Source organism: Hypomesus transpacificus, chromosome 23 (genome assembly GCF_021917145.1).
Source record: "Hypomesus transpacificus isolate Combined female chromosome 23, fHypTra1, whole genome shotgun sequence".
Lineage (NCBI taxonomy): Eukaryota > Metazoa > Chordata > Actinopteri > Osmeriformes > Osmeridae > Hypomesus > Hypomesus transpacificus.
This window is the reverse complement of record NC_061082.1, coordinates 15,659,452-15,673,550: the sequence shown is the minus strand read 5'-3', so window position 1 is coordinate 15,673,550 and position 14,099 is coordinate 15,659,452. Positions and strand designations below refer to the sequence as shown.

Sequence of the window (14,099 nt, the reverse complement as noted above, 5' to 3'; positions counted from 1 at the left end):
CTCATTTCACGAAACAGAAATGACATTCTCAAAACAACACGTGCAAACCTCCAAACCGCTGGGCACTTGTTCACAACAGATTGGAATTGTTCATTCCTTTAATCAAATTGCAATTGTATTAGCACATCCTTGTAAATGACACGTGCAATTGCCTACAGTTTGCACACATTTCAAATGATTTTGCACATCTTTGAAATGGTTAGGTATAATTGCCTTCAATTAGGCCAACTATCAATTGAAAATATCTTGCTGGTCTAAACTGACTGTTATTTCTCAGTCAAGTGGTTGTTCTCTGCAAAACATATTGGCATAATTTCCTTGTGTACATCATCAGCTGCACAATAGTTCACTCCACTGTCAAAATCTTTCAGGCACATAATACCATGAAAAACATAATAGTATATACTGTAATATGGATCTCTTGGATCATCTACTTACAGTCATTGTCAGGTGCAACTAGAACTTTACTAAACAAGGGGACACATCCGATCACCAATCACACAGTAAGTTTAGTTAGCTGACAGGAGCTATCCAGGAGTATAAATCCTTCCATCAAATATTTAGAGCTTGTCCCAGGCCAGCTCGGGGGAAACATCACTGTTTTTGCTGCCATTTCAGAGAATGGTGTAGTCACCCACATTCCCAGTCTTGGCCCATACAATACCCAGACACTCCTGGTGTCCTTGGACTGCCTGCACTCTGATCTTATCCCTCTACATGAGACCACTTTCTTACATTTGTCATTGTGTGGGACAATGTAAGCTTCCACCGTCACCCGCTCATCAGGATTCACTGCCCATCAAAGAATGCTAATGGTGCTCATATCACCTAACTCCCCATTCCTTAAACCTATCCAGGAGGTTTTTTCTGCATGAAGGTGGAGGGTTTATGAGCATCGGGCTCAAAACCAGAGGTCCCTGCTCCAGGCAATGGATGCTGCTTGTGATGATGTCACAGCAGATCAGTGTAGGGGATTGTTGCGGCATGAACAACAATTCTTCCCCTGTTGCATCGTAAGGGAGAACATCAGATGTGATGTCAATGAAATCTGTGGCCAGACAGACAGTGAGGACGACAACTAGTGAAACTCCAGCTTTGCTTTACTTTCTTACTGTATTTGTTTCCTTCTTGCCATGAAATGCACCCTCTGCAACTCTGACTAGGAGGGGGTCACTTGCCTGAAACTTACTGTGGTTACTCATACTACTAGTGTAGGTTATACATAATGTTAGTTTTGATGTGCTTATTGTATGAAAGTATATTGTGCTGTACACATTTCCTGTAACAGTAACCATGATGTATGGCAATTACAGTAACAATTTCCATGGCAGTGTAAGTGCAATATGTGATGTGAAACCTTGTAGGTTACTCTTGAATTACTGTAATCTTTTTTCTGTTTGATACACATTTACATTTTACATGTATTCATTTAGCAGACGCTTTTATCCAAAGCGACTTCCAAGCTGTCTGCTTTACAAAAGTGCATAGGTCAATGGTCCTAAACAATGAGATAGCCACAAAAACATTGTGGTTAGCCAAAACATGAAGCATACATTACAGTATTGTTGCTTGCTTTTCTACAGGTGCACTCTTGCACTTTTGAGGTTCATTTTGTTTAGTTGTAACTTGTTTGGCTACATGCTCTTATGGTTCTTCTCTTTGGCACTTTCTGTATTTGGGTTTTTCACAATGTATGCTTCATGTTTTGGCTACCCGAAATGTTTGGGGCTATCGCGTTGTTACTGTATGATCAGTGACCTATGCACTCTTGTAAAGCTCTCTTGGAAGTCGCTTTGGATGAAAGCATCTGCTAAATGAATAAATTTACACTGTAAATGCAGATTGAGACACATTGTATTCTGGAAAGAAAACATCTACTACAGTAACTGTAGCACAGTGCACATGAGGGATATTTCTAAGGTCCACTGCCATACTGACAAAACATCTAAACATTTTGACCTGCAGTGTTTACACAATGCCAAAGGGACTTTTCATTTTGGGGGCACTGACTATTTGTATGAGAGAAGGATTTAGTTTTGACTGATAAGTTGTCTGTTTTAGGAAAGAGATGACCCTTTGCAGGTGTTCCATGGTGTTTTGCTGAACCATCTGGGTTATTTTGGCAAATGTATTTAAAGGTTTGAGAATGTTCAATTTTTTCGAGCGATGAGCCAAAGCAATCGAGAAGGAACTTTTCATTTTGAGGGCACTGACTATTTATATGAGAAAATGATTTGGTTTTGAAGCATGAGTTAACTGTTTTGGGTGAGATATGACCTTTTGAAGGTGATCTATGTAGTTGTGCTGAACCATATAGGCTATTTTGCTAAATGCACGTGGAGCTTTGAGAATGTCATTTCTGTTTCAAGAATTGAGCCAAAGCAATCGAGAAAAACTGTAACTACATCATGTAATTCAACAACATCAAGTAGTTAAATTAACCATAACTAGACCAAATGAAAAATGAAATATAACTAGATCGACACTGACTAAGTTAGCCCTGATTATTTTAGCCTTGACTGGGTTCACACTGACAAGTTGAACCGTGGTGATGTGCCCTGCTTTCGTCCCTGACTGGTTTAACCTGTCGTTGTCTCCATCTCCTCCAGGTCATGGCTTCTGCTCATGTGGCAGATGTATCTGCAGCGACGGCTGGTTTGGGAAGCTCTGTCAGTTCCCCCGCACCTGCGATATGACAGACGCCCAGAGCAAGGAGCTTTGTGAAACTGCAGATGGCGTCATGTGCAACGGGAAAGGTTACTACATTGGGGCGCTGTACATTATTATTAAGTTCATATTATATAACATTATCATCTTTTGACCCTTCTTTCAGTAATGTCCTATAGAGGCGCTAGACATAATATTTCTGTATTTTATAAATTCAGTTATTAAGTTATTAATAACTTATATAACATAACCAACTAAATTAATGCATTTTATAGTCTGTATACATGTAAGGTTTACAAATGTCTAAGGGCATTACTTCTTGGATTTATTCCTCGCTTATGATCAGGGTACTCCCTGTGATTAACTGCCAGTAGGTGGGTTGAGAGCTGCAGCAGGGAAGGGAGGGCTGGGCATCAGCTGCAGACAGCAAATGAAGAAGAGCATGTTCATTCTCTAGGCTCCGCTGCACTTTGACGTACGCTGAAGAATAATCTCTTCCTCTCCTCTCCCCTTCCCTCTTTTCTGGATTTCCAGTGTCTGCAAAGACACTCGGACCTGTGGGCTCTTTTCTGCCTAACAAAGTCAGTCTTTGTTAGGCTGAAATTACTCATTACTCTGGCCTGCCAAAAGCCTAGCTCATGTCAGTACAGTCAACCAAAACCTGACATGTAAAACAGTCAGGATTCTTTCTTCAGTTGGAGTTTTTTCAAACTTTTGTTTGTTTGTCTGTCTGTGTGTGTGTGTGTTTACCTCCAGGATCCTGTCACTGTGGACGGTGCATCTGCTCTCCACAGGACTGGTGGGTGTCTGGGGACTTCTGCGAGTGTGATGACAGAGAGTGTGACAAGCATGATGGCCTCATCTGCACAGGTACGGAACATCCGTTTGCACACAAACATACATACTGTGCATGTAGTACATAAACCCACAAATGTATGAAAGGGAACACACCACGTATCCAATGTCAGGACTGGGAGAGAAGTGAGGGGAGAAAAAAAGAGACCACGGCGAGATAAGAAGAGACCTCTCCCTTCCCTTAGATCCTTCCACACCACACAACTGTCTCCGTTGCTGTAGAAATCACAATACTGTGTTTATCATTCAGTATGGCACCTGGTCCCGACAACGTTCAGACATCTGTTCGGAAGTTCCTGTTTTATTGCCCCATCACTCAAATGTCAGCAGTTGTGTCACTCCAAAGAGCATCTCTGGTGCAGAACCGAAGCAAACATTAATTTAAAAAACAGGAAAACAAAGAGAAAGTATAAATATGTCTGTTAAATGTCGCCGATTAGCATAATAATAATTAGGGCATATGTCATAATTACCATATTCATGAGGATTATTGTAATTGTGGTTTCTCACATTTGACGAGGAAAAGTCAGTTCTAGAGGGCGAGAGAGGGAATATGCAGATGAAATATTGTGTTTCCCTCTACCCCCTCCCAAGGTACAGTAGCAGTAATGCACACAACCTTTAATTATAATGATGCAAACATTTGTCTGCTGAGTTTGTTGAGGCTTTATTCTGCTTTGGGGAATTTCATGCATTCCTCAAAGCAGATGATTCTAATTACACATACAATTAATGAGTGATGTGGAAAATTCAATGTATTAGAAATGCCTGCTGGTTAATTCCATGCACCAAAGATGATCGTTTTTGGACCTGAATTGATAGAAAATTAAACTCCAAAGGAATACACGATTTCTACTTTCACTCACCATCAAAAATTGTTTTGTGTATTTGAGAACATTGACTACTTAGGTTGTGAAAACGAAATACATGTATGGTCAACTAACTCCTAAAACATCTTCATTTAGTGGATAGTGCCAGTCAGCTTCAGTCAATCCTGAAAAGTATAATTCCTTTTTGTATACAGTAATTTCTTTATTTTTCACTTAAGTGTGATGTGCTATATTGTATGCCACATTAAATTCAAATGTGACATTATCTGAAGTATAAAGGACACTTTGTACTGAACACAAACCTTTTCGCTTTACTCTTACTGGTTAAGAAATGTTGCAGTGCAGTAAACACAGGTCCAGCCTAGCCCAGTGGTGAGTGTGCTCTGCTAGATGAGGGGCTGTGTCAGGTCTGCAACAGGTCTCCCTCAGCAAACTGCCGTGGAGCCTCCACACTGTGGAACTACACTGGTACCCCTTTTCCACCAACGCATTTTGGGAGCCGGTTCGGAGCCGATGCCTAGTCGCGAACCAGTTCTTCCTCTTTCGACAGACTGGGAACCGGAAAAGTGGTTTGTACGTGGTTCGTACGTGGTTCGCAACGAGCACCACTTCGGAGCTGGTCTAGTTTACGAACCAACAAAGAACCGCTTGGGGCGGGGTTACCGTGACCAACAAAACGCTTTGGCCGCCATTGCTAAGTTTTTACAATTCATATTTCAGCTAAACGGTACTTGTAAATCAGAATCTGAATGAAAATGTATCGAGAAATGGGCAGTGTAGTTGCTGAAAATGTGCTTATTTTATTGATTAAACTGCTAATTTGGGTCACGAAAGTCTTGAAATTTGAGTGAGAATGTTGCCCTGTACCAGTACAGAAGTCGAGTGGCAACCATGTCTTCGTCATGTCACTAAGTTCATAATTTAACAGTTCATAATTTTACAGTTTTACAGTCAATTTTACATTTTAAAAGTCGCGAAGGACAGCTTTCAAGAGATCTGGGAATTCTGCTTTTAGCCAGCTGGTCCGATTGTTTTTCTGATTTTTTCAAACTGGCCATGAGTGAGACTGCGTCCCCGTTACACTGTTTTGACGTTAGCCTCAGTCAGACTCGCTCACTGGCAGTGTGCACAATGTTGTGATTCACTCAATTTTATACCAGAAACGTCAGGGAGGACTGCCTAATGTAGATACGAGCCTGATGAAGATAGCCAGCATCTCGGATTTCTTTAACCAAGCCTGTTTAATTCGTCATTTGCCTGAGAAAGCGACCTCCGTTAGCCAGGCTAGTTTTGGCTGATCACTTGGTCAGGCCATTTAAGGGTATCGGGGTCAAGTGAATTTTGTGCATAGACAAGTGAAACGTAAATGTATTTGTCCAAAGGCCAAGAGTCTCAAAGTTAATATCAAGCCCTGCAATCCAGTGGCCAGAGATATATGATGACCTGATCGACACTCCAAGTGTAATAGACCGGGGAGAAGTTCGTATTTTACAACCGAAATGCGCAGTTGAGACTGCTTGACAGTTGTGTGACGTAGGGTGATAATTGGTCTACACAAATGGCGAGATGAACAAACACGTCGGATGCGCCGTGTTTGGATGCCGATGTGGGTTCGCAAAACCATGAGCAACAACAGCAACGAAACGTCCGCCATTGTTGATGTTGTGTTTGGCGCTACCGCGCTAGCGTTGCTGGGAAATATGAGACGTATACAGTGACGTAATGACGTGGCTCTGTGGTGGCTCTCGCCCGTGGAAAAGCAAACCGGTTCTTAGTAAGCTCCGTTCTTGAACCAGCTCCGAACTGGCTCTAGCACCAGCTCCGAACTAGCTCCCGGTTCACTTTGGTGGAAAGGGGGTATGGGTGACACCTGAATCTGTCATAATCAAGGTTCAATCTGTGTGATAAGGGACAGGGTTTATTGGGAGCACAGCATTACTGGAGCTTGGTTTTAGACCCCACTGTGGAGCTCTGCATGGGGGACCGGTGTAGGGAGTACCAGAGGCTGGCTTTAGACCCCACTGTGCAGCTCTGCATGGGGGACCGGTGTAGGGAGTACCAGAGGCTGGCTTTAGACCCCACTGTGCAGCTCTGCCTGGGGAACCAGAGTATGGAGTACCAGAGGCTGGCTTTAGACCCCACTGTGGAGATCTGTCAGGGGACCAGAGCATGAAGAGTGGCATCTTATTAAAGGTCTGCCATGATGAAGCCTTTCTCTCAATTCACAGTTCCTTCCCTCACCTTTGCTTGCAGGGAATGGAGTCTGCAACTGCGGAAACTGTGACTGCTGGGACGGCTGGACAGGCAACGCATGCGAGATCTGGGTAGGGGCCGAGTACTGACACAGGGGACTGTCGCAAACACAGACTGTGCTGCCTGAGAAAAAGAGACCAAGAAAGGATGCTGGCCCTCCTTGGGTAGGAGAGGATGGAGGGAACGATGAAGTGGAGAAGAAAAGAGAAGCTTAAGCCAAAAATGGGATGTAATTCTTCATTCAGATATCTGCATATCACTTTGTATAACAGCATTCATTGTACTGGTTACAAATTATCGTCATTAAAACTGTGATTTTTATGCAAGAAAAACAACTGTGGAAGCCAAAAAGCTGTTTTTCTGTTTAAAACACATTACAATGTAACCCTTTATATGTTTCCAATACAACTATATGTATGAGAATGTGTTTATATAGGAATGCGTACATATTCCAGAAAGCTACATATTATAAGATGCAGGTACATTAAAATAATCCAAACGTTAAAATAAAAAGGAAAATGTTTTATTATTAATACAATTGTTCTAACTGTGGTTTGTGTGGATGGTAATGTTTTGGAGTTTTCTGGCCATCTGTGTATTTTTAGCTAAAAGTGCGCCACCACAAACTGGACTCAAGGTACACCCTGCTCGCAAGTCAGGAGTGTCTTTTTTAGCTTTTTTTGTCTTAATTTTTTCTTTTTAATAATAAAACATTGAATGTGCCGCAGGAGACATCATTTTGCATGAAAACAAGGCAAGGGATTGTAACCATGGCCTATGGTTTTTAAATCTAGCATTACATGACATAACTGATGGGCATACTTGCAATGGTACATCTTTTAAAATAAATAATTTTCTGTAGTGACTATTTCATTTCCCGTCTATCAAAACAAGCAAAACACTACTATCACACCCATGTAAACCTCCAGTTACATGAATTCCCCACCCCCTCTTAGATTGTGAACCCATTGAAGGGAAATGGTTTAAATGTGAAGGTAGACTGAAAGAGAATAAAGCTTGGGGGTGGCATGCTGTATGTCACACGTCACTGTGAAAGCTGCTTCAGAGATCTGATATGAGCCACAATGACGTTGGAACTCAGCCCTGCCTGAATGCTAGGACTTCATTAAGAACATTCTACTTTGGCCTTTTTCATGCTTTTTACTTGATAGCCAACCTCTCTGTTTTAGTTTTCCCATCCAAATGATGGCTGCAATAATATACTGCACATTATATTGCATTAAGTATGTTACTGACATAACAGTACACCTTTATATAAATATTTTATTCAATATGTTGTATATATGTATACAACCAAACACAAACTGTACAGTGCAGACAAACTCGTTGCATATATGTATGTAAAATTAGCGGTACATACCAACAGTTCTTGACACACATAGCCTACTACATGCACAGTTCCTCAATGCCATCCTCCCCCCATGCAACAGATGAGACAACATACCAAAACAGAGGCTGAAAAAACCCAGAAACACAGATAAACATAGATCCTTGCTTCTGCTAGAATGTTCTCCTCACACAAAATCCACTGAGAAACAGGAAAACAAGCCAAAATGTTCTATGGCAACTGAAGGACCAGGGAAACAACATCACACATACAACATGATTCAAACGAACGAATGAACAAAGATACAACATGGTGGCCAGACAGCTCCAACAGAAATGTACAATTACATCAGTCATTTACAAAAATAAAGTAATCCTTTAACAAACCAGTCAACTGGTCTGAATGGCCCTGGTCACCTGGGCTATGGAGTTCATTAAGTGGAGAATGATGTCAAAATAAGTTTAATTTGGAAGAGGGACACCAGCCCTAAATAGAACAGAAAGAATGTTTTAACTCCTTTGTAACTAGTTATTAATTGTCGTAATAGCATTAAAATAGCTTTGTACAGTCACATCTTTAAGTTGAAATAATGTGCTTCATCCCAAAGTAAGAAATAAAAGTTCATGAAATAAATATAAATATATTTGCCATTTAGTAGCATACGGTAGCATTAGCCTACTTAACATTCTAAATCTTACCTACTATTAGGAAAATCAACAAAGCAAGACAAACTAGTTTAAACATGTCAATAGATTTAGATAAACCTTGATAAATTGCCAACAGTTATGATAAAATGAAAACAAAAAGCATTATGATGTTCTAGATTATGAGTGTTTGTGTGCCTACAAACATGCTCCCTTTAACTCCAAGCCTGACTTGTCACCTATCAGATGTCTGAACTTCTCCCAAACAGTTTGCTTTGTGGAAATACATGCACGTGAACAGAATGTATCCCTTCACGACAAAGAACAAATAATCAGTCACCATCCATGACCTTACACACTTATCAGAAGGCCAGCAGAGAATCAAAGAGATTCTTTTGGTGAGGGAGGACCATACAGTGAAGTCACAGAGAGACAAAAAAAATGAAATTAGATTCTGAATCAGACCCCCCCCCCCCCCCCCCCCCCCCCCCCCAATTCTTTTTTTTTCTGGGATGCAAATACTTTGGTCATTAAAGTGTCAGGAATTTGAAGAGCTGGACGTGGTGTTGACTGGACGATGCTACTGGTTTCTCTTCTGGAGGTGTGGGTGGCAGAGGCACCTTGAGCCCAGTGGGGACTGGGGGACTATGTTTTTGCATGCCAGGGTCAAGGGTCAAGATCTTAACCAAGCACATGACAGGCCTGGATGAGCAGTGCTGGACCCTTCATGCTAAACTAGGAGAAAATCCTTTCATAAAATCTCAATAAATAAAAAAAGTCATGTTTTTATATGTATTTATATACATATACATATATACACACATATATATTTATATATATAAATAATCATATTTTTTAATACAATGAAAATGTTACATCATATAAGCCTCCCCTCGCCTCACTGCTGCAAGAATATAACACAATATTAACCTTGCCCATGCTTTAGTTTGCCGGACCAATGTGGATGCAGCCAGTATAGATGGCATCTACTCATTTTCAGCCATGCTTCACTTCAACCTACAGTAGATGTTTACCTAAAATGGCTGCCGCAGCCCGGGTTAGCTTAGTCCATGGTTTGGAGGAGTCAATGAGTGCTGGACAGAGACCTACAAGGCCTAGAGATATTCCTAGAGCCCACGCTCCGGAATCACATTAAAGAAGAAAAAAAAACTTCCTGTTCAACCAGAGTAGGCGGAGCTAACCGCTAGTGGGATAAGATAGTGATATGTATACACCACTCGTTATAGTGCTCTCCCACACGTGAGCATCTGTGTGTGTGCGTGTGTATGTGTGAGTAGGTGTCTCACATTGATTGCAGTGGGGGTAATTAGCACTTCATCAGCTATGATTGCGGGAGCTATCTTTCAGCCTCCAGTGTTTTTTATCACGCTGTAGAAAAGCACAACTCAGCCTGAGATGCTTCCTCTAGCCTCCCCAAAGACGCTGTGTGTGTGTGCATGTGTGCGTGTGTGTGCATGCAGTTGTGTACATGTGTGGAATAATAAGATCGACTATTTTACATGTGTTTGCTTGATGTTGATTATACCTTGTTGGCGTGAATGCGTGTATTACAAAATCACACTTTGCGCCTGTAAAATCTCTTGTTTTTTTGTTAGTTTTTTTCTCAGTACTTGACAAAGAGAAAAGTGTGAGAATAGAGATAGAAAGAGAACGAGACGGGAACATACTCATAAAAAATAGAGGATGACAGTCCAAGTGTTGACTCTATCTGTACAGTATATCGGCCCCGGAGTGGAGCTGGTGCCCTGTGGTCTAGAAAAGAGATGAGGAGGCCCAGAGGGGGTCTGCCACCTGGGGGCCTCTGGAGGAGGACACGTCAGGAGGACCATCGCAGAGCCATGTCCGTTTCACACACAATCCCCGGGCGTGGCACACTTACAGAGAGAGGATTCTAAAGGCATTCCATGTCTGGACAGGCATTCCATGAGCCGAGTCACCAAGTGCCCATGCGAGGATACCCCCCCCCCCCCCCCCCCCCATGAGATTCATCCACCAGCTGGGGAGAGAGGAGGAGGAATAGGGGGAGCAGGAGGATGAGAGGGTTGAAGGAGAACGTGGGGAAGGTTCGCCCCGATCGGATCCATAGAAGAAACAAGGACGGAAGTCCAGGAAGGAGAACCCCTGCCTCCCTCGTGACACACACACACAAACACACACACACACATCGACACACACTCGCAGGGTGAGGTGTGGCTATGTGGCGGGCTTAGTAGAGGGCTTGCTGACTGGTTTGCCACCATTCATCACGGCAGGCTCAGTTGTGCTTTTACTGGGAGGAACAGTCGCCTTCGGAACAGTCTCACCGACATCATGCAACGATGGCTCTCTGTACATGGCAACTGTGGGACGAGAGGAGAACAAGAGGAATAGAAGGAGGGAAGGGGGTGACGAAAAGCGAGAGGGAGAGAGAAGAGAAGAGATGGAGAGGAAACGAGAGGACGGAGGGGAGGAAGATGAAAGCAGAGGGAGAGGAGGAGGGGACAGCCGAGAGTGCGGGGGATGAAGATGGGCGGGCAAGGTTGAGGGAAAGAGAGAGGAAGGAAGAGGCGAGAAGAGAGGGGAGAAGGGAGACGAGGAATGCACAGACAGGGACAGAGAGAAAATGACATCGTTAGTATGACCACAGTTTATCAGGTATAATTTTCAATAAAATATTGTTCAATCTAATTCAATGTTTATTTCTCCTTTACTTTTATTTGATTTTGTTTCAGTTTCATTCTCAGAGTTATGGCTAATTTGTCAAGAAACAAAAACAAAAGACAGGCAGACAGGCATAGAAAGCAAAATATATCCATACAAAAACTCCACCTTGAAAAGAAACAACAAATGGGATAGACTCAAAAGATGCTCTATGCAAGATTGACGTCATTTACAGGAAGTCTATTCAGCCTGTTGCCTTTGCCACCCATACACAGCTCTCTAAGGCCTTCAACTAAATGCAACCAGAGGCTCTGTACACACCTTATACTTCACTTAATTCTGGAACTATCTATGATATACAACCTGTTATCCAGTGTCCCGTTCCTGCCCTGTCCCTGTGTCACTGTTGCTAGTGCATGCTTCTAGATCAGGGGTGGGCAATTAATTTTCCCAAAGGGCCACATGAGAAATTGGGACCGTTTTGGCGGGCGTACCAATTGGCTGAACTTAATTCTGCTCAATATTAATAAGATTACTTTATTTAAAAAAATATTTGGTTTTAAGCAGAGGTAATACATGTTACAATAAGGCTATGAAAACATGTAATTTAATTTGTATAACATACTTTTAAACCTTTACAAACATACAAACGATGCATGTTAAAGACCAGCAATATATTCACTTTATACAAAAGCAATAAGTACTTTTGATGTTTTCCAGTTCAGTTCAGTTTTTCTTACTCAGTGAAAAAAATCCAGTCTTTCTTGGGCTTGAACAAGTGCATTGAAGTCTGGCTGATTGTCTGAGGTAGATATGCGAAGGACAGCTGACACCTGTCATCAGGGTCTGCAGCTTAACTAGCAAACCATCATCAACCTGCGCCCACTCTGCATCAGTCATGTTCTTGTATTTGTCCACATGTTTAGTCCCATAGTGATGATTCAAATTGTAATCCTTCAACACAGCGACCTGTTCTCCACAAACAAAGCACACAGCTTTGCCTTTGACTTCAATAAACAGATACTTACAAGTCCATGTCTTGTTCAAAACTCTACATTCTGTATCAACCTTTTGTTTTTTACTGGGAGTGGACATTTTCAAGGGCTAACCAACAGCTAACTCAGTGTCTCCTGTCGGTCAGACTGCGTAAGCGCACATACGTGAATCTCCTGATCACTGTAGTCTTTCAGGACTACAGATTTCCTACCGCTCAACACATTTATTTATTTTTAATTTTGATTTACCTCACGGCCGGACTGGGACAGCCAAAGGGCCAGATGTGGCCTGCGGGCCTTAAAATACCCAGGTCTGTTCTAGATGGTGCCACGTGTAAATTATGGAAACAGATTGAGCCTGGAGGGATCCCTGGATGAGTCAGCCATCAACAGTGACACTCCCTGGCCAGTGAGCATGTATGGTGTGCATGAACGTGATAGATCTGGGGAGAGGCCGAGGTGGCCAGTGGAACCTTCCCTCACTTGGAGGTGTGAAGGGCAGATAGACCATGAGCTAGGGGTTAGCAGTGGGGTGGGAAATGTGGTTAGGATTGGATAAAAGTGTGCTTAAAATGGTATTGAAAAAAGGCGGAAAAGGAGTTGGAATGGTGGTTTACGTGTTGAAATCTGGTTGAAGTGTGGTTGAATGGATTCTGTTTGTGATGTAATGTGGTTGAGGGTCTTGGGAACTATCTTTGATGGAGCAGAGCTGGATTGGAACCAAACTCTTGCAATGCCTGACAGTCTCCTTTAAACAGCAGTGCAATCTCAGTTTGCTTAAGGTCCCTTGACTTGTAGACATGTCAAAGGGAGACTTAGAGATGTATTCTGTATAAATAAGTCTAAATGAATGCTTATTGAAATACATATTTATCTCTACACTCTTATTGACTTCTGGAATATGTCATCATAGGTTGATGTTTTGTTAATGGACTGCTGTTGTTAACTGGTGATGTATTGACACACTGTTCTCATTTACCTTCTAATGGCTTGGGCAGAAAGTGGGCCGCTGGTTTGGTCTTCTTTACGCGGTTTCCTTTCATGGCTTGTCCATCCTTGTTGAGCCCCAGGAACCAGGCCCGGCCCGACTCCTGCTGCCGGTACAGCATGGACGAGTAGATCACATAGTAGTTCTCGAACACCGACTCTTTAAACTTACACTCCGCTGTGAAGAGTTCCTGTAAAGACAAATCACAGATAGAAGAGGGTTAGGATGGTGTGGTAAAACGCCAGACCCCCTGACCCTTACATATTGCTGTTCTACAGTCCTGTGCTCTCTGTGAAAGAGAGAGCCGACTGCCTTGGGCACACTGGAGCAGGCACCGTCCTGCAGGAGCAGTGCATTTACTGTCCAATCAGCCTTTGATCGTGTAGCCATTGACAGAGGTCAAAAAGACACAGTGTGCATTAGCTACATGCTAGTGTGCTACAGATTAATGAAGGGGCAGGCCTGGAAAGTGCCTTGCCAGGTGTAGAGGAGACCATAGCTCCAGATGTCCCCTGAGAGGGCGATACAGCAGAGGCCCGAGGTCAGTTTGAGGCAGACCGCCATTCTGGCTGTAATCAGGACAAATGGATGTCTGCTGACAGTGGAACAACCAAAGGAAATAAGAAAGCAGCGCTGATTCTTTGACCGCACGGTAGTTTTGCCCTGGTAGTTTTGCCCTGGTAGTTTAGCCCGGGTGGTTTGGCCCTGGTAGTTTAGCCATGGTAGTTTGGTTATAGTCGTTTAGCCCTGGAAGCTTGGCCCTGTTAGTTAGGTCCAAGTCGTTTGGCCCTGGTAATTTCATCCTGGTAGTTGGGTCCTGGTATTTAGGTCCTGGTAGTTTAACCTGGTAGTTTGGCC

At 42.8% G+C, this 14,099-nt stretch overlaps 2 protein-coding genes across 6 annotated transcripts in view; one reads left to right on the top strand and one right to left on the bottom strand.

Annotated features, from left to right (window-relative positions):
• Window positions 1-7,473, top strand: part of itgbl1 (integrin, beta-like 1) — a 39,033-nt gene extending 31,560 nt beyond the window's left edge. Inside the window, exons 9-11 of the mRNA XM_047047375.1 lie at window positions 2,610-2,756; window positions 3,424-3,537; window positions 6,606-7,473. Coding sequence (XP_046903331.1) covers window positions 2,610-2,756; window positions 3,424-3,537; window positions 6,606-6,694 — 350 coding nt within the window. The 3' untranslated portion in view covers window positions 6,695-7,473. The remainder of the gene's footprint in view (window positions 1-2,609; window positions 2,757-3,423; window positions 3,538-6,605) is intronic.
• A 3,139-nt stretch (window positions 7,474-10,612) lies between these two features.
• Window positions 10,613-14,099, bottom strand: part of fgf14 (fibroblast growth factor 14) — a 99,231-nt gene continuing 95,744 nt past the window's right edge. For all 5 annotated transcript variants that reach the window (XM_047047904.1, XM_047047907.1, XM_047047908.1 and 2 more), the window contains 2 exons: window positions 13,233-13,431; window positions 10,613-10,957 (listed from right to left, as the gene is read on the bottom strand). In XM_047047904.1, coding sequence (XP_046903860.1) covers window positions 10,812-10,957; window positions 13,233-13,431 — 345 coding nt within the window. In that variant the 3' untranslated portion in view covers window positions 10,613-10,811. The remainder of the gene's footprint in view (window positions 10,958-13,232; window positions 13,432-14,099) is intronic.